The sequence below is a fragment of the Amblyomma mixtum genome, chromosome 1 (assembly GCF_055824585.1).
Source record: "Amblyomma mixtum isolate Tamu chromosome 1, ASM5582458v1, whole genome shotgun sequence".
Taxonomy (NCBI): Eukaryota; Metazoa; Arthropoda; class Arachnida; order Ixodida; family Ixodidae; genus Amblyomma; species Amblyomma mixtum.
The window spans coordinates 29,080,889-29,099,139 of record NC_143012.1 but is presented as its reverse complement, the minus strand read 5'-3'; the positions used below and the strand labels follow the sequence as shown (position 1 = coordinate 29,099,139).

The 18,251-nt window shown below is 47.9% G+C and overlaps 1 protein-coding gene across 4 annotated transcripts in view; it reads right to left on the bottom strand.

Annotated features, from left to right (window-relative positions):
* The window catches only part of LOC149365900 (phospholipid-transporting ATPase ABCA3-like), a 31,255-nt gene extending 14,535 nt beyond the window's left edge, over nucleotides 1–16,720 (bottom strand). The window contains exons 1-11 of one of the 4 annotated variants that reach the window (XM_089547090.1): nucleotides 16,602–16,720; nucleotides 14,135–14,323; nucleotides 13,246–13,430; nucleotides 11,509–11,634; nucleotides 10,732–10,849; nucleotides 9,418–9,572; nucleotides 7,457–7,612; nucleotides 4,974–5,204; nucleotides 2,950–3,197; nucleotides 1,209–1,339; nucleotides 20–324 (exon numbers count right to left, since the gene is read on the bottom strand). In XM_089547090.1, coding sequence (XP_089403216.1) covers nucleotides 20–324; nucleotides 1,209–1,339; nucleotides 2,950–3,197; nucleotides 4,974–5,204; nucleotides 7,457–7,612; nucleotides 9,418–9,572; nucleotides 10,732–10,849; nucleotides 11,509–11,634; nucleotides 13,246–13,430; nucleotides 14,135–14,318 — 1,839 coding nt within the window. In that variant the 5' untranslated portion in view covers nucleotides 14,319–14,323; nucleotides 16,602–16,720. Of the gene's footprint in view, nucleotides 1–19; nucleotides 325–1,208; nucleotides 1,340–2,949; nucleotides 3,198–4,973; nucleotides 5,205–7,456; nucleotides 7,613–9,417; nucleotides 9,573–10,731; nucleotides 10,850–11,508; nucleotides 11,635–13,245; nucleotides 13,431–14,134; nucleotides 14,324–14,885; nucleotides 15,145–16,601 lie in introns of those variants that run through there. The other 3 variants (XM_089547098.1, XM_089547086.1, XM_089547082.1) reach the window with 3 other exon arrangements.
* Nucleotides 16,721–18,251: the final 1,531 nt, after the last annotated feature.

The following is an 18,251-nucleotide window of genomic DNA, read 5'->3' as shown; positions in this document are numbered from 1 at the left end:
TCGCCGCTCGCTTGCTTACCCCAAACTTTCCGCGCGAGGTGGCACCGCAGAAGCCGACGGCCGACTCGCCCACTATGCTGGGGATGTCGTAGACGAGTGCGGTGCGCATGCTGGGGATGTCGGCGAGCAGCGTGCTCTCGCAGTATCCACCCAGCAGCAGCAGCGCGGTGGGCAGAAGCCAGCGGGACGAACGCAGCGCCATCAGGCGCGTCCAGTCAAGGAACCGCTTGTGGGTCAGTCCGCTCAAGGTGGACACGAACGTGGGCTCGTCGCGGCTCCGGTCGCGAAGCACCCGCAGCGCGGCCTCTCCGCCTTGGCCCCGCCCTGCACCCGCAAGGGTTTGAACCCTTGAATGTGCTTCCGCATTATGTTTCAGCTGTCAAAACAGAGATAACCTAATAAAAGCACTTATGCTAGCTTAAACTAACTCAGTTCGCTTCATTCCAGGAAACTATAAAGAAGTTACCCATTAACATTTGTTGCCTTCCATGCGCGCATTGTGACAACATAGGATGTCGATAACTGCCTGACTGTGCACCTCAGAGGCAGTTTAATGATACTGCTGCAGGTGGCAGGATCTTAAAGAACAAAACGGTGTTAGCACATCTGCATCGAGGCATCCTACATTTGTATCCACCGAAGTGCCGCCGTATACGTCGTATTCAAAGGGAAGATATACAGCTTTCAAAGAAACTTTGTGGTTGAAGAAAATTCCCTCCGGTCTATAGGTCGAACCCTGGACCACCGCTTTTCTGGGTCAGCCGCTCTACTAGGTAAGCTACCCAGGATTGTAAAAAGATGGCCGAACTGATCAACAGTTTCCCATAGCAATGGTATATACAGTCTAACCGCAAACAAGAACAAGGCATCGCTTTTCTCCGGGTGGAAATTTCCCCAACTGCGTTTTACTGCGTAGAATGATAAAATGCATTGCCGTACCCGTTCAGTGAACATTAAACTCCTATAGACATCCTGCAGACGTTCAAGACGTCCACAGGACGTCCAAGGGAGTTCCAGTGCTAGTTGGGTTGTTAGTGTCTGCTTCTCTCTACATCGATAGGAGCAGAGAGAACATAAAACACAGTACAGCCAACTACAAAGGATACTTGCATGGTTTTCTCTTATGACGAATCCAAAACGGCAAGCAAGAATCGAACAACCAGCGCAGCGTCGCCTTCTCACGCGGTCTCTGCGGGCAGATTACTCACCTGATGGCGAGGCATTCCCGGAAGCCGCCACGATGGTCAGTGCTGCCGCGCCGCGGACAGGGCCCGCTTTAGCCAGCTCAAAGATGCTGGGCTCTCGGGAACCCGCCGGCGTGGAGCGTCTCTCGCTGATGCTGCAATGCGGGCGAGAATTCGGGTGTATGTCGTGAGAGCTGTACGCGTCACCGGCGACAAGAAATGACGCGCAGTTCCGCGAGCCTCTGACTTCTTAGTGCAGAAATGCGCTTCGTAAACGTATTTGCACTCATGGCCGCGTAGGAGCAAGGACTAGTTATCCATGCTATCCAGATGGACCCAGCAAACCGAAAAACCTCTCAGAGACGTCTAGCTAAACGTCTCTGAGAGGTTTTTGGTTTGCTGGGGAGCTTTGAAGAACACGAAGATGAAGAGGAATGAAGGATAAGATATAGGCATCGATACAATACTGGGGCTTCGACGGGGAGTCGGAGGGAATGCATTTGTGCCCAAGTTTCGCCTATTAATTGCCGCTTCTATCGGTAAAATTAGCGTGCCGGCTAAATTTGCTTCCATCCGAATTTTCCAGGGCCTTATCAGAGGAACGTGATTAGTTTTTGATACGATAGTTTTCAAGGGCTTAATATGTGTGTCAATGACTGTGTATAACGAAACGTGACAACGTGGCCGTCGGGTGGTGGTCATATGGAAGCAATGCACAATCAATCTTTGTGCCGGCGGATCCACTGTTAGTTGAATCGATCTTCTCGCAGATCTGATAACTAGCTTGTCCACGCTTTAACTGCAAGCAGCTGCTCATATAAGCACAACCCAGGAAAAGCATTCACCATTGGTCGCGATGCAACAATTCCCCCTTGGTATAGTTCCAACAGTCTTGAGTCTTGTTGCAGGTTCATGTGTTACTTTCAGTTCAGTGCCAAAGCTCGCTGAGTTAAGAACAAAGAGTACCGAAACGGTGAGCCCCCTAATGTGCCTCCAGTTGTGCACAAGCCAGTTGTGCACAAACGACCCAGAATCGTGTTTAACAATCATGCATCTTTCACGTCCATCCTATCACGCCATCTTCGCTGCCTCTCTACGCACTCCTATGGACACGACGTCACCGGCCTCATGAATTACTGTGGTTCAAAGAGCAGCCGTAGAAGCTTCCGGAGGTTTGTCTGGTCACGTCTGCTCACTCGAGCGCCCTGAAAGGCGCCGTAACTCATGAAGCTCGTTGTCTATTTCTTCTTTACATGAGAACGGCTAATTTTAAGTGTGCTAGCACTGTACTCGATGTTTGCTCCAAACCGCAAGTCTTGGCTTGGCGACCTCTTCACGTCAATGTTGCCCAGCACCGCCACCGCAGCTGTGACCAGACTATTACAAGTCCTTCTTTCACTTGTCCTTCTTCCTACTCTCATTTCAGCTCTCGGTCTCCTGCTTGCACGCTGCAGAGGTGTGACAACCTTGGTGACAGTCGACAGGCCCGTACTCTTTCCTCGTCATTTTTGTGCAGTAACTTACTATTGCTAGCACCAGTATTAGTCCCTCTACACTGCGACGCTAGCCCCAGAAAATGCTTTGACGTATGTCAACGACCCCTATACTAATCAATGACTCCTATACTAGTCAATGACCCCCGTGACCATCGGTCACGCAAGAGATAGTTCTGAGTACCCATGTCATAGTGGGGTACTTATGGCACCTGATTTCCATACAAAGACATGCATACGTCATAAGACCCTCGCTGCAAAAAGGTGCTCACGCCTGCAGAACGTCCTCGAGAGCCGTCACCGTGATGCCTATCCTGGCCACGCCATTGCTGGTCTTGCTCTTCTCGAGGGCCATAAGGACGTCTCGCACCAGGCTGGAGAGGGCCTCGGAGCTGGCGGTCAGGTGGAAAACGACGCTCGAGGCGTTGTCCTCAGTCTTCTCCGCGAGGGGCGCGTGTTTGCGGATCAGGGCCTCCACGGCCGCTGCCTTGTACTTGGGAGGGTCCTTCTGTAGCTGCAGCTGTGGCGGATCCGGCATTTGGAACACATCTTATACTTTACAATTCAGTTCAGCTTTACGCCGTAGCTGTTAAGGGATCGTAACAGGCTATCCGGGCGTCGTCGGAGCGATTTTGTAACCAGAGGGTGCTTACCACGGGTATACAGTGCGCCGCCGCTGACGCATGTTGAATAAGGCAGCGCTAAAAAAGTCAATTCTTTGGACTAAGGACGCTGCAGCGACGGAACTAATCGATTCGTGCGTGATAACCCAGGCATAACGAACAAACTGCAAAAGTACCTATAGGCGGCTATATAAGAGCGACGCGATAGTGCGGCACTATACGTGCCGCCAGTTATACGTGTATACAACGGTAAGTGAGGTAGACACATCTGCTAAACACGCTGCTACAAGTTCTACCAGAAGAGCTGCGTTCAAAATAGCATCACCTCAGGGGCAAAACGACCGGGTAATTTTTTGCAGAGAACTTCACTCGAACATAGGCAGCCGTGGGTTGTGAGGATAGCGCGCTGCTGGTTGAGCCGGCGATCGAACGGTACAATGCTAGTGTTCTACCTGGTAAACCTACGAAGTGTATTGGTGATGTTGACTCTACCCGTTGAGTAGTGATGAGACTATCGATTTCAGACGCATTTGCTCAGCGCTATGAAGTTAGATAGCGAGAAGAGAAACATTTTTCCAGATTCGTACAAAGTGCAACCGGCAGCAACTAAGTTCGAAGGATGAGTATGACGAAGCATGAGGATGACTCCGAAATATCCATGCTCTAAATATCAGTGCGAAAGTGGAGAGCAGGTGTAACGACGTCTGAACATTACCAGGTGAAGGCGGGTTCCTGTTTTCTACCGGTGCAGTGACGACAGAGGCTGTTGTCAACAGCCTTCTGGGCGTATGTAATGGCAAGTTATAATTTACGTATCTATTTATTTATTAGTACCTCAAAGGCCCACTAGGTGCATTACATGAGGGGTGGGCATACATATCATTGAAAAAAATCAGTGATGAATGATTTGAAGTATTCGAGGCCAGGATGGATGAAAGCTTCAGCGGGGAGGTCGTTCCAATCTCTTGCGGTCTGGGCGAAGAATGATTTTAGGTGCGCAGAAGTAGATGCTCGAGGTGTATGAACAGCTTTCGGATGACTGATGCGAAGTGAAAGGCGGTATGCAGGGGTGATAACAGATTGGCTGAAATGCGAATGATAAAACTTGTGGAAAAGGCAGAGTCTGGCTATTTTTCGACGGGATTCAAGGCTGGGGAGGTTAGCTTTTGTTTTCAATGCTGTTACGCTCGTATGATATGAGTAATCAGAATATACGAATCTTATCGCGCGGCTCTGGACGTACTCAAGGGTTTTGGCTAGGTTAATTTGTTGGGGGTCCCAGATTGAGCATGATTATTCAAGTTTAGGACGGACAAGAGTTAAATAGGCGGACAGTTTTACGGAAGCAGGTGCCAAACGCAAGTTACGCTTTAGATAACCAAGAATACGGTTAGCTTCGTTGGTTATGTTCATCTGACTGAATAGTGAACACCATTCACCTGTTTTCTAACGTCGGTCACTACGGATAGCACAATGTCCTAAAACCACCTCACACCTAAAAAAAAACTTTTCCTTATTGTAGGCGCCAACACCATGTGCAGTGTGCCAAACCTGTACAGAAGTAAGCTGTCCTCTAGCACACTCCCTTTTACGAAAGGGTGTGCGCTAGAAGACGGCTTACTCCCTATTTGCTCCCATATAGGCATACATTAATGTTCATAGAGTGTACGCACTATGTATCCCATGCCGAACTGGCTCTTGATGTACTCGGGCGTGCCGACGCAGAGCAGCTCGGCGCGGTGCAGCACCACAATGCGGTCGGCCAGGGCCTCGGCCTCGGCGAAGTCGCTGGTGGTGAGGAAGACGCCCCGGTAGCGGCGCGCCTTGAACAACACCTCCCACACGTCACGCCGGGTGCGCGTGTCCATGTTGCGCGTCGGCTCGTCAAGCAGTATCAGCTGCACCTGTCACATTAGCAATATTAACAGTTTTACTGATATTAACAACACGAAAGTGCAAGATCTCCGGCCGCGTGACAATACTGGAGAGAGATAAAGAGGAAGAGGGAAGGCAGGGATGTTAACCAGAAGGGTGTTGTGGTTGGCTACCCTGCACTGGGGAAGAGGGATGACGGGGCTGGAAAGGGAAAGAGAGAGGGGTCGAGGGACACAATCACATTTCGCCCCCTCAAGCCAGTCGCTCCCAGGAAGCAAAACAGTGCCTTGTAGGCCTTGCGGGCAGTCAACTGCTGTGGCCATGGTCCCAGGATCTTATACCCTGGTTAAAGGGCGAGGATCGAGACGGTCCAGAGCACAACGCAGCGTATGTCTTTCGGTCGCAAAGGCGGAGCACTCACACAAGAGATGTGCAACTGTCTCTAACAATGTTGGACAAAACCACTACTTAATAACCCTTCGAATCAGGCATCGCAAGGTGTGAGCCATAGCGGACTTCGTTCTTTCACAGATCCAATCGTCGATTGCTACAGTTAACGAATACTGTAACTGAAAGACCAATGCAGTGTGCTCCCCGGTATTGCGCGTTGAATAAGTGTTTGTGTGGAGCGAAACAGTTCATTGTTAGAAAAACCAAGGCCGTTGGACGGAAGCGCATAGCTCTGCGCTTCCATCGATTGCTCGCGGAAAGACAACCGTCAGCACTGCGTATTGGTCGCACCTCGTTTTTACAACGAAAAAAAAAAAAAAAGCGTCGAACCAATTTCGTTCACTTTTGTTATTCCGACACTCTGTATTTGTACCGATTCCTTCTCTGCTTATAAACTGCATGTTATCTAGTAGCTGAATGGAAGTCAGGCTGAAAAGAGGTTTGTGGTCTTGTATATTCACTCTTTGTGAACCTTCTCTATGATAACGCTGGTACTCCTGACTTTACCCATACGGTCCGCACTACCTTGCCCCTCTAATCTCTGCCTTTTCATTCTCTACCTGTTGCACATCCCCAACAATTCTGGACAAAAGCATTTTTGAACGGGAACCAGCTTACGAACACTTTTCTTTCCATGAATATATTCTAAGATCTGACTGTAAATATCAATATACCCACAGATCTCCCTTCGGCAGGCAGGCATTTTTTTGCAATTATTGTTTTTTCTGTCATCAAAAGTGCTCCGCATTGGTGTTCTATGGTCGTCTGACTACTCGATGCGAGTGATGGAAACACTTAAAAGAAAGATTTTCCTACACACCGGAAGAATGAACCAAATTACCTTCAACATTTCCATAACAATACCTTACAATATTCCGATACTCAAATTTTTTGTCAAAGAATGTTGGAGATAACCCCGGAACAGAGATGTTTATGCATGTTTATGTTATTCTTTCTCACCAGGGCCCACAACCGTCCGCATCAGGAATTGCCTATAGAATTCAGATTCTTTTCTTCTTTTTTTTTTTGCAGCGGGAGCGATGCAAGGTTTTAGAAATTAAGAACAGTTGCCCGAGCAGTTAAAAGAGTGACGGGGCCGGTTTAAAATGAGTCCATCAGTACGCGAAGGGAAGGAAGGAAAGAAGGAAGGAAGGAAGGAAGAAAGAAAGAAAAAAAGAAAGAAAGGAAGAAAGAAAGAAAGAAAGAAAGAAAGTAAGGAAGAGGAAAAGAAAGGAAGAAAAAAGAAAAAAAGAAAGGAAGAAGGAAAGAGGAAAAGAAAAAAGAAAGGAAGAAGGAAAGAAGGAAGGGAAGAAAGAAAGAAGGAAAGAAGGAAAGAAGGAAGGGAAGAAAGAAAGAAAGGAAAGAAAGAGAGAAAGAAAGAAAGAAGAAAGGAAGGAAAAAGAAAAAGAAGGAAAGAAAGGAAGAAAAAAAGAAAAAGAAAGAAAGGAAGAAAGGAGAAAAGAAAGGAAAAAAAGAAAGCAAAAAGAAAGCGAAAATGAAAGAAAGAAAGCAAAAATGAAAGAAAGAAAGAAAGAAAGAAAGAAAGAAAGGAAAAAGAAAGCAAAAATGAAAGAAAAAAGAAAGAAAGAAAGAAAGAAAGAAAGAAAGAAAGAAAGAAAGAAAGGAAGGAAGGAAGGAAGGAAGGAAGGAAGGAAGGAAGGAAGGAAGGAAGGAAGGAAGGAAGGAAGGAAGGAAGGAAGGAAGGAAGGAAGGAAGGAAGGAAGGAAGGAAGGAAGGAAAGGAAGGAAGGAAGGAAGGAAGGAAGGAAGGAAGGAAGGAAGGAAGGAAGGGGAGGGGAGGGGAGCACTGTGAAATCCGGCCCCTCACTCACATCTGCGTAGGGCATCAAAGCGATGGCGGCGCTGAGCAGTCGCTTCCGGGCCTCGGTGAGATCGTCGACGCGGTAGGAGCGGTACTTGACCAGTCCGGTGTCCCGTATGAGGCGGCTCACATCCCTGCGCACCTTGGGCATGGGTATGCCCTTGGCCTGCACGAGGAGGGCACGCCGCACAAACCGTGCATCAGTCACCGATCACTTCGGAAGGTATACCTGTACATGCCCTTAATCAACCGATGAATCTATAGACGTTAAAAAAACATGAAATACAATTCGCTCATTCGCAGCTTGATATGGGCTCCAACCGCCCCTAGGCACGTCCATTTCAATAAGTGGTTACGTCGCTCGGTTGCTGACTCGAAAGAAGCGGGTTCGATCCAGTCCGCGGCGGTCGAATTTCGACGGAGGCGAAATTCTAGAGGCCCGGGTACTGTGCCATGTAAGTGCACAGTAAAGAACCCCAGGTGGTCGAAATTTCCGGAGCCCTTCACTACGGCGTCCCTCATAGCCTGAGTCGCTTTGGGACGTTGAACCCTCATAAACCATAAACAAAGTAGCGCTCTCGACGAACCGTTTGGTTGAACTGAGCAAGTTCAAATTAAAGACATTCTGTTGTGCAGACAACAGGCGCTTTGAATCGGAACGTATATGCACAACCTGGCGGGTAAATAAGACGACCAACAGGGTGATTATGGAGTTGCACTGCATCACGCGGCTAAATACAAAAAGGAATAAGAGATCATGAAGCTCGAATTGCTAGTCCCGCGAGCTACCGTTTGTCTCGGCTTGTTCAGGCAGAAGCTTCAGCCGAGCAACGTGCGCGTAAACACTAACTGCTGCGCAGATTCCTAACAAGTCTGGGCAGCTTCGAAGAGCTTGGTCGAACTTCCATCATCGTTGCCACTATAATCTTGAGTGGAGAGTCACTTGATGCGGCGTTGATCGTGGGTTTGCCTAGCTGCTGGTATACGATCTGTAGGTTCAATAAATTCACCATCTCTATCTAAACCCAATAACAGTGTTGTCAAAGTGTTCAACAACACCTATCGCTTGTTTCTTGGTTTAGATCATGCTTACATGTCTATTGCGACTAGGTCATGGACCAGCATACTAGCCCAGCACTCAGACAACGCGGAACCAATGCATCCACGCTCAGAAATAGTGTTGTTTCAATTCTCACGGTTGTCCTATACTTAACGCTCTTTTGAAACGAAAGCGGTGTGAGTGATGCTCTTCGAGGTAAATGGCGTCGATGCCGCAATAATGTCGTAACCAAAGAAAGGCGCATCCATCTGCATCGAAAAAGGAATGTTGTCCAGGTAAGTCTGAGTTTTAAGGGACCCGTGCGCCGGTGACGGATGCAGGGTGTGCTACAGATATCGTTTCTTTGGCTCAGCAAAGATAAAGAAATGGCGGTGTTTACTTTTTAGGTAATTGCGTTGAGCAGAGTTCCTCAGGTAATTCTAGCTGCTAAACTAGATCACAGATGACGCCTCCATCATCTATGAGCTGGAGGAATGTCTGACACGTCTGTGCCCATGTAGTGATAGTAGCGATAACTATTATGTAAGATTTTTGAAGCACTAAAGCCGCTTAGTCCAAATAGCTTGAAACATAAGGTTAAATATCCTCAAGGCTAATAAAATATCGCTTGTAGATGCATTTCTGCCAAACAAGCTAAAATGGCGCATAGGTTCGGCTCAAAGAAAGAATGCCCATCAGGCAGCATTTAAGAAATTTCGGAAGGTTTTAATAAGATTTTAGGTCCATATTAAAAGTATTAAGGTAATTTTATCATGGTCGTTCTAAAAACATGTACATAGCACAAAATGCAGAAGAAAATGGATAATGAATACACAGCTACCGATTAGGAAGAATGCGTATTCCTTAAGATATCATCGAAACCAGGCGTCCATATGGGGGCCACCAGTAGCGGGCAAGAGAGGAGCACCCACCGTCCCGAAGAAGGTGAGGTGCTCCTCCACGGTGAGGTCGTCGAACAGAACGGTGTCGCTGGGAGAGTAGGAGATCAGTCTCCTCGCTTCGTCAGCGTTCTCGGTGACGTCGAAGGGCCCCACGGAGATGAAGCCTTCGTCCGGCTCGAGGGAGCCTGGTGAATGTTAGACAGGAATATTAGCGAACGCCTTTACAATAACAAGATTGCAGATCACATCATTTGTGGTTCTTTAATGGCCACTAAGAACAACTTCATCGGGGTTCTCTCCCGAGCGGAATCAGACAGCTTGGTCTTTCATGACGCTGTTGGATTTTTCGGAAACAAAGGAAATTTTGATTGCTGAGCAATTAAAAGTGGAAGCTGGAAGTCGGTTTTCCGACACTTTGATCTTGACTCGTTACGTTGGTTTGGTTTGTTGGTGTTTAACGTCGGTTAACGGTGGTTAACGTAGCGCAAGTACAACCTTAGTCAAAAGTCGAGATTTTGAACGCTGGCGATACATAGCGAGTCGCAAAGCATCGCCCTTAGCTTCTAGCACTGGGAAAAGCCTGTACTAGTTCTTCGGACTTTCTGTCGTGACAACTACAAAATTGGCCTAGTGTAGTGACTACCGCCGGAGACCCCCCTTTGATTTGGAAACATTATTCAAGAATATTATGGACCAATGTTAAAATACACGTGGAACTTCAAGCACGAATCCAAACTTGACTCCCCCGGAGAGCTTCAGAAACAGGCTTTTCGCACGGACTCATGTTTGCGTTGGAGCTCGTCACCCCACCTCGTAACCTCGACGGCCTAGGGGTTTCAGAATCGGCCTTGAACGTGGACGACGCTGGGTTTAGTCCCCACTGTCCACTGGTTTGCAATTGGCACAAACGTTCCCCCGGCACAGTACAGGGACTTTTCTGGGGTGAAATGCTTAAGAAAGGGTCTGAGAAAATCGCCGCTCTGACACGTCATAGATTCGATCCACTGTCGAGCAGCTTAAATCCGCCTCATCAGGCCACTTAGTTTTTTTTTCTGCAGCTCTAGCCAAATGTTCTGGAGCCAGGTAAGGACAACGGCAACAAGCCATAATCTGATGTAGCTCAGGTTTGGTTGGTTGGTTTATGGGGTTTAACGTCCCAAAGCGACTAAGGCTATGAGAGACGCCGTAGTGGAGGGCTCCAGAAATTTCGACCACCTGGGGTTCTTGTCTTGTGTACTCCTGTATACCGTATACTCGTGTATCCTGTATACTTCCTGTATACTCCTGTATGCACATTTCAGCGACAGAACTGTACAATGCTTCAAAAGACCGGTGCAGCATCACCTGTTATGAGCTTCATCATGGTTGTTTTCCCGGTTTCGGGCGGCGCCAGCAGCACGGTGATTTGCTTGCTGAATATGTTGAGGCTGACGTCGTTGAGGATCGAGTAGTTTCCATACCTCTGCGGGGAAACAAACGCGCATCCTCATCGTCAACAACTTCGCGAATTTTCAACCTGCCGATGATACACGCACCGCCGTGCGACGCATATTCGACACGTGTCCACTCGTTTCTCTGCATCACGTACGGCGAACGAAAAAGCCTTTCTTGCCAGCTTCGGAATTCCCGCATGCCAGAGGGCAGTCAACATTGTTACGAAGTGGATCACTCTGAAGTCATAAATTACTTACATTGTACTAAAATTTTCCAGTCTAACGTAAGAAGACTGAAAAAACTACACAAGACGACCGGCTCCTTTGGTCTTCTACACTCCTCACAGTCAATTTTATTGCCCAGGAAGCAAGCGTCACACCTGGAAGAGTGATTAGTATTGTATGGCGGCCACAAAAGGGGTCATCGTCAAGTCAGTTTCCAACTACAGCATATCCCGCAGGAGCAAGTACAACTAATCATGATGTCCGCCCAATGCGTTTAGAGGATACCCCCGAAGGTGGTGTAGGTTTCAATCAAGGATGCATTTCATACACATCAGCAGCCACCTGCTTGCAGCCATTAGGTTACAAGGTCATTCCCTCAGACGCCTGGAGAACTCCGCGATTCGGCAATGGGGTTAGCTCCATGTGAGCTTTAGCGCTGTTGCCCACTTTCTCGGTCGCGTACCTTGGACACTCCGTTGATGGACACTATGGGCACAGCGTTCTCCGGTTCCGCCTCGTAATGCTTGCACCTGGTGTTCACAGCGGCCGCTGGAGTGTCCTTGCTGGAGGGCGGGCTCCAGTAATGGCCCTGTTCGTGAAAACGCCCCGCAGGGTTAATCCAACGCCGAGTGTGGTTTGCGGAGACACGAAGGATAATCCAATGAAATTAGGGAAATCCATCAAGCTAGAATAGATTTCTGTTAGGGAGTAATTTACTCACTCTTGTTATACAGCTTACATGTGCATGCTGATTAATTACTCCATTATTGACACAACGGGTCTCCCGGAACTGAAGGCTTTCCTGCCTACTCCCTGGCGGTGAAGTGATAACGGGAGTTTCACCGAATAGCACAAGCTCCCTCCCTCCGCTCCATTAAACAGGTCAATACATGCCCAAGCCCGCATGCTACAGAGTTGCTTTGACAAGTAAAGTCACGCAATCGCCGGTCAATTACAGGTGTTTTGCCCAGTTCTCGGCGTCTTCGATAACAGTAACCAAAACCTCTGAGGTAACATAACCTCACGTGGTCTTTGTAACCAGGAGCTTGCTCAGAAGTGTGGCGGATCGGGCTAGTTAGTGCAGGTATGACATTTTTCAAAGCGCTAAAACAACACGGACGAAGAAAGAACACACAGGCTTCTTGACATTCAAAAAGTGTGGGCGCAGTGACGTCGCAACATTGCGCAGCACAGAGCGAGGGGAGAGAGCGCGAATAGATGGACACGAACACGAAAAAACCAACAGGACAGGCACTGAAATTACTGCAAATTTATTGTGGAACATGCTGGCGCACTCATGATAACCAGGCCCGCTCGAAGGATGACTTTCTAGTTTGGCCACCTTTGTCTCTTTTGCTATCTTAGTTTTATTATTTCAGCTTAGTTCATTTTGTCACATGGGTCACGGCTGATATATAAATGCTGCTATTTGCTTTAAATATATTTGTTGCTAGCAGTTTTAACGCACGTAATATGTCAGTTCTTGTGTTTCGTCTCGTCTACTCGCGCTGCCTTACTCTGCTCTACAAGATCAACAAGCCCAAATCAAAATTATAATTACTTGAGCATTGCGGTTGGGAAACTCCGAACCAGAATGCGGGCGTGCCTTTGTGCCACTTTCGAGCGGATAGGCGCCTCCTAAGAGCTGCGGAGTCGGCCACTGATCTCGCTCTGAGACTTCCTTCTCCGCCACAACAACCTCTTGAATAGCTCGCCGCGGCACCAAGAAGTTCGTTTCGACTGTCACATCTGGTGTGACGGTCGGATAACTAATTTCATATCCTGTATTACATACAGGTGCCGAATTCCGATATACTTGGGCCCCGAGGAAATATTGCAAATGGTGCGACCTTAGAGTTGTTCGAACACCGAGCAACCACAAGGAGGTGATGCCACAGAAGGGAATACAGTAGTCGCTCTCACTTCTTCCCAGAGCGGTAAGAAAAGTCACGAAGTTCTTCAGCGAGTCAGAGCATATGGAGCTCTCTATGCATAATACGAGCAATTGAAGCGGTGCAGTGACTAAACAAATTTAGCGCAACCCAAGACGAAAACAAGCCGAAGGACATAAGAGCGCTATCTTCCAACCAGATGCTGGGCTCTATTTCTGAGTGCATGCCATACCAACTCGCCCAAACTGCCATATTAGTTTAAGACATCAGGGAGTCGTTCTTTTGTATATTAGTGAATATGTGCGCACCTCGAACAGGAACGTGAACGACTTGGCCACTTTGGTCCCATTGCAGGTGGTCACACTGTCGATGTACCATGTCACGAACATGACAACCATGCTCGACGCGATGCTCATGATGATCAGCTGGGCAATGGTCACGTTGTCCGGCGTCAGTTCCACGCTGGCGAAGTTGTCCAGTCCGCCCCCGTTCCCTGCGATGGGTAGCGTGCCGAAGGGGTCATGCAGCTGCTCAAAATTATCTACAGACAGTCTGTAGACTTCTTAAAGACTATTTCCTTGCTAAAGATACTTCTTTTTGTCTATTCATCGTCTGTAGACAAAAGTCTACTTAAATTGTATGGCCAGAAATCTATAGATTGTCTATAAACTGTATATAACATTTGTATCGCTTATAGACTTCTCTAGTATAGATAGTCTAAAGACTTTATAGACAGAAGTCCATGGACAGCCTATAGATTGTCTAATTTTTTTCTTCTGTAAGGGAACATCGCACTGAAGCGGTACGCTATGGCTCAGTGGTGTTCCGCTGCTTAGCATCTTTAGGTCGGTGCTTCAGTGCCGGTGGCACTTTAATGGAGGCAGAATGGAAAAAAAAACGTCTACTGACTTATCGGTATGTCCTTGTGAGAAGCCCAGATAGCGAACCTCACTCGTAGCCTCACTATTTCGTCACTCACAACCTGGGTGAAGTCTTCGCACCAAAACATGCGTTAAAAAGCCGTACGTCTCTAGATTCAGATGTGGTTCAGTTCTAAACATTTTTCTGGGTATATTCAGCAAATAATTACCGGTAATCTGTCGTGAAAGTGCTAAGGGTTGCTGCTCGTACAAAGCAACTGGCAAACTATCAAAAACGAGCTCGACGATCGGCTACTCGTGCAGCCGAGGCACTCACGGAATCTCTCCAGACGCTCGATGACCATCCAGCACCAGTGGAGGAACATGCCCGGAAGAACGGAGGAGAGCAGTTTGCTCAGTCTGGACGTGAGGTAGTAGCCCAAGCCGTACGGGTTTTGCAGGAACACGTACGGCAGCATCAGGCTCAGGAACCAGTGCACCGAGGACAGCAGACCTGCCATGCGAGCTACGAGCGAGAGGTAGAGGCCTTCTAAGCAAAGGCCGCGGCTACAACCTTGTCATTACCCAACTACAGCTAAAGTTCTTCAGAAGGAGAAGCAATGACTAAACGTGTAAAAAAAATGACATTTACGGTATGTAGAATAATACGCTAAACTCAGTGACAGCTGCGCTGTATGTGCGCATTGTCAAACATTTTGTGGCTTCCTGTGATATTTGAACACCATATTTGCTAGAATCAAGGCTCCAACAGTCTCCATCCCTTCTCATGGTCATATTCGCTCTTTTTTATCTCCCCCCCCCCCCCTTCACCGATAAGTAGAGCTGAGTGCGCTAGCGCTGCCAGCACGGAAGGAATAGTAGGCTCACAGCGGAGGTGGCGCCATCTGGAGTGGCAGCAACCACGCTTAAACATGTCCCTGCTTTATGTTTGGCCATCAGTACATTCCCACAGACTGCGACAATTTTTTTTTCTGCGCTCGCGGAAGTAACTGCATGATGCCGAATTGTAGCGCCCTCTAACGGAGCGTGTAACAATCACACACTGGCAAGCGAGCGTATGCACTCACTGCTGTCGAACATTAGCGAGAGGAACATGGCGTGCACAGCCAACGCGCTGCCGAAGCACAGGATCACCAGGTAGACCAGCGCCGGATTGGTGGCCGCGATGAACCGGTTTCCGGAGCTGTCACCGAGTGCGCCGTACAGCACAACCAGCGAGAAGGCGTCCGTTAGGGCCACCGTGGTCAGCAAGCTCAGGTAGTGCGACAGCCAGTAAAGCGCGTCTCCGACGCCGTACGCGCGCATCAGCTCTCGCATACCGCTCACCTGCGGAGCGCGCCATTGCAGCTGTGGTCAGCCTTAGGGAGACCTGCGGCCGTGACTTGTGACGTCACCTTTAGCTTTCGGACATCAGTCACTGGAAAGTTAAGGACAACGCAGCGAGCTATGGAAAGAAAAATGATAGGTGTAACATTCAGACCGGAAGCGGACAGAGTGGTTGAGAGAATGACATCCTAGTCAAAACCCAGAGGAAGAAATGGGCTTGGACAGGACGTGTAATGCGAAGGCAAGATAACCGCTGGTCCTTAAGGGTAACGGAGTGGATTCCAAAAGAAGGTAAGCGTAGCAAGGGGCGGCAGAAAGTTAGGTGGGTGGATGAGATTAAGAAGTTTGCGGGGACACGGTGGGCGCAGCTGGCAAAGGACAGGTATAATAAGGGAGACATGGGAGAAGCCTTTACCCCGCAGTTGGCGTAGTCAGGCTGATTGGCAAGATCTTGAGGCAGTATTACGGAAATCTTCAAATTGTAAAGGCAATTAAGAACGAACTAATGAAGATAAGTTGATCAAACTTAGTGCACTGCACTAGTATAATGTCCACCCCAAATGGTAAAAATATTGATGCTGTGCTCCGCGATAAAGAGCAGATACTCATGCCCAAAACAGTCAAATTTTGCTATATTTAAAAGGCCACCGATCAAATACAATTCAACGAAAGTACATTCTGAGATCATATGATAAACACCCGTTTTTTACGTAGGCCAAACGAAACTGTCCTAAGTGAAGTATTGTCTTCATAATTGTTCTCTGAAGTGGGTCGTACCAACGAAACTACGGACTTCATCATCTGTAATACGACCACTTGAGCAGTTGATAATGCAGCCACACAATAGTAGTGTGCATCTATTGATATAATGTTCATTATGCTTTCGAATGATATCTACATTATGCTCGCGCGAACGTAGCCTAAAAAATTCAGGGGGCACTTTGGCGCTCTAAAGTGCTGCAAGGCGAAAGCGTTTCCTGGCGCACTGTCTCTAATTTTCCCCATATTTTTATTTTATATTTATTTTTGTTTCTTTCCTGTTTTATTTTTATTGGTTTTTCTTACTTTTATTTTTTATTTCTTTATTTTATCTATGAAACCCGTGCATTCACTAGATGCGCATCTTTCCACTTCAAATGCCAAAGGCCGTGGTTCGATTCCCAGCCTCGACACAGGTTTTTTTTTAAGTAGTGACGCCGAAACGCGGACACATCTGCCGACACGGCTGCTAACGACAGTATGGGCATTAAAGGCTTTCGCCTTAATATGGAGCACCCGCGCTTCTGGAGTGGGACCCCCGCCTGGTCGTAGGCGAACACCAGGTGGCGATACATGCAGAGTAATGTCATACGCGTCACCAAATTTTGGTGTCTGTAGCCCTTTATAACTCATGCATGACTGCCGAGATTTGTGAATTGCGTAGTACTGCGTCTTGTAGACCGCCGATGTGAACTCACCCTTTCCTCGACGATCTGGACGACGAAGAGCGTGAAGGGAAGCCAGAAGGCAATCGCGAAGCGGATGACCACACGGGCGTACGTGGTCCCAAAATCCTCCGGGTAGAGACTCGGGTACGGGAACCGCTGCAGCACAATCTGCGGACAGACGTTTTGTGAGCAGTGAAGGACCTTGCTGGCATGGAGTTGTGGAAATAAAGCCCTTCAAGCTCTCTTCAAACAGCCTCAAACATGTGGAAAACAATATGGTTGTCGCTTCGTCATAAATGCCGCCTATAGCACTCACCGGTGCAGCGTCATGGCGATGCACAGGCAGCTATAAGCAAAACAAGGCAGCATAAATCTTTGCCCCACTAGAACGTACTTGACGCTTAAATATACCCCGCCAGTCGACTCAATGTATGTGTCATAGCTTGCATTCCTCATCGTAAGTCTAAATTAGTCCACTACAAGACAAAGGCCAGGCCGATATCCTTCCAATTCACCCTGTCCTGTGTCAGCAGCGGCCACCTTGTATCCCTGCAAACTTCCTTGTCCTTGTCCCTCTCCTACAGGATGTTCTTCCCTTCGCAATACACGCCCTGCCCAAGCCCATTTCATTCTTGATTCCGACTAGGATGTCGTTAACTCGCGTTTGTTCTCTGATCCATTCTGCTGTCTTCCAGTATATCAAATTTACACCTATCATTTTACCTCTCTACAGCTCGTTACAATGCCCTCAGTTTAAGTCCAAAGCGGAGATTGCTAAAGTATGCTCCATTATCTTTTATTCCCAACTCTTCCCTATCTTCCCAACTCTTCCCTGTAAAAATGTTGAAGGAATCATGTCTCCTTGCCTGACACCGTTCCTCATCAGTATTTCATCACTTTCCCTGTAAAGGACAATGGTCGCTATGCAACCTGTGTAAATATTTTCCGGTGTCTTTACAATGTCTCTTCTACACCCTGATTACAAAATTAGTGCATGGGTGCTGGGGTTCGACTGAGCAAAATGCTTCCTCATAATCTTTGAAGCCAATATACGTACAGTGGTTGGTTATGTTCAGCGCATTTATCAATATTCGGATCTATAGGGTGTTAATGTCACTTATTTTACAGTAGCCTTTACGAAAGCCAGCCTGGTCCTTTGGTTGACTGATGCCTAAGGTTGCTCTAATTCTGTTGGTGATTACCTTAGTGAATACGTCGTAAGCAACGGACAGTAAGCTGATAGATCTGCAATATTTCATGTCCTTGATGTCCCATTTCCTATAGATTAATATGATGTCTGCCTTCTTCCAAGCTTCTTGTACTATCGACTCAAGGCCCTGAGGCACCGTGTGTTCAGAGTTCCAAGTTTTTCTAGCACAAATGATTCTATATTTTTTATCTTAATTCTTCACTTTCTTTCCCCTATAAGGCCGGTACATCGTACGAAGCCCGGAAGCTGCAAAGGCCGTGGCCAGCATCCAATCCAATCCAGTAGCGTGCCGCCTGTGTTGCTATCGTTCCCGCCCCGGGCACGTCACGCACCTCGTAATCGATCGGCCTCTTCCGCGCCTCACTGACGGCCTCCAGGTAGGCTGTGTCGACAGCGTACTGGATGGGCAGCAGGTAATTCGTCTCGCCGAATGTGCCCAATTTGAGCGCCCCGGGCATCACCAGGAAGCG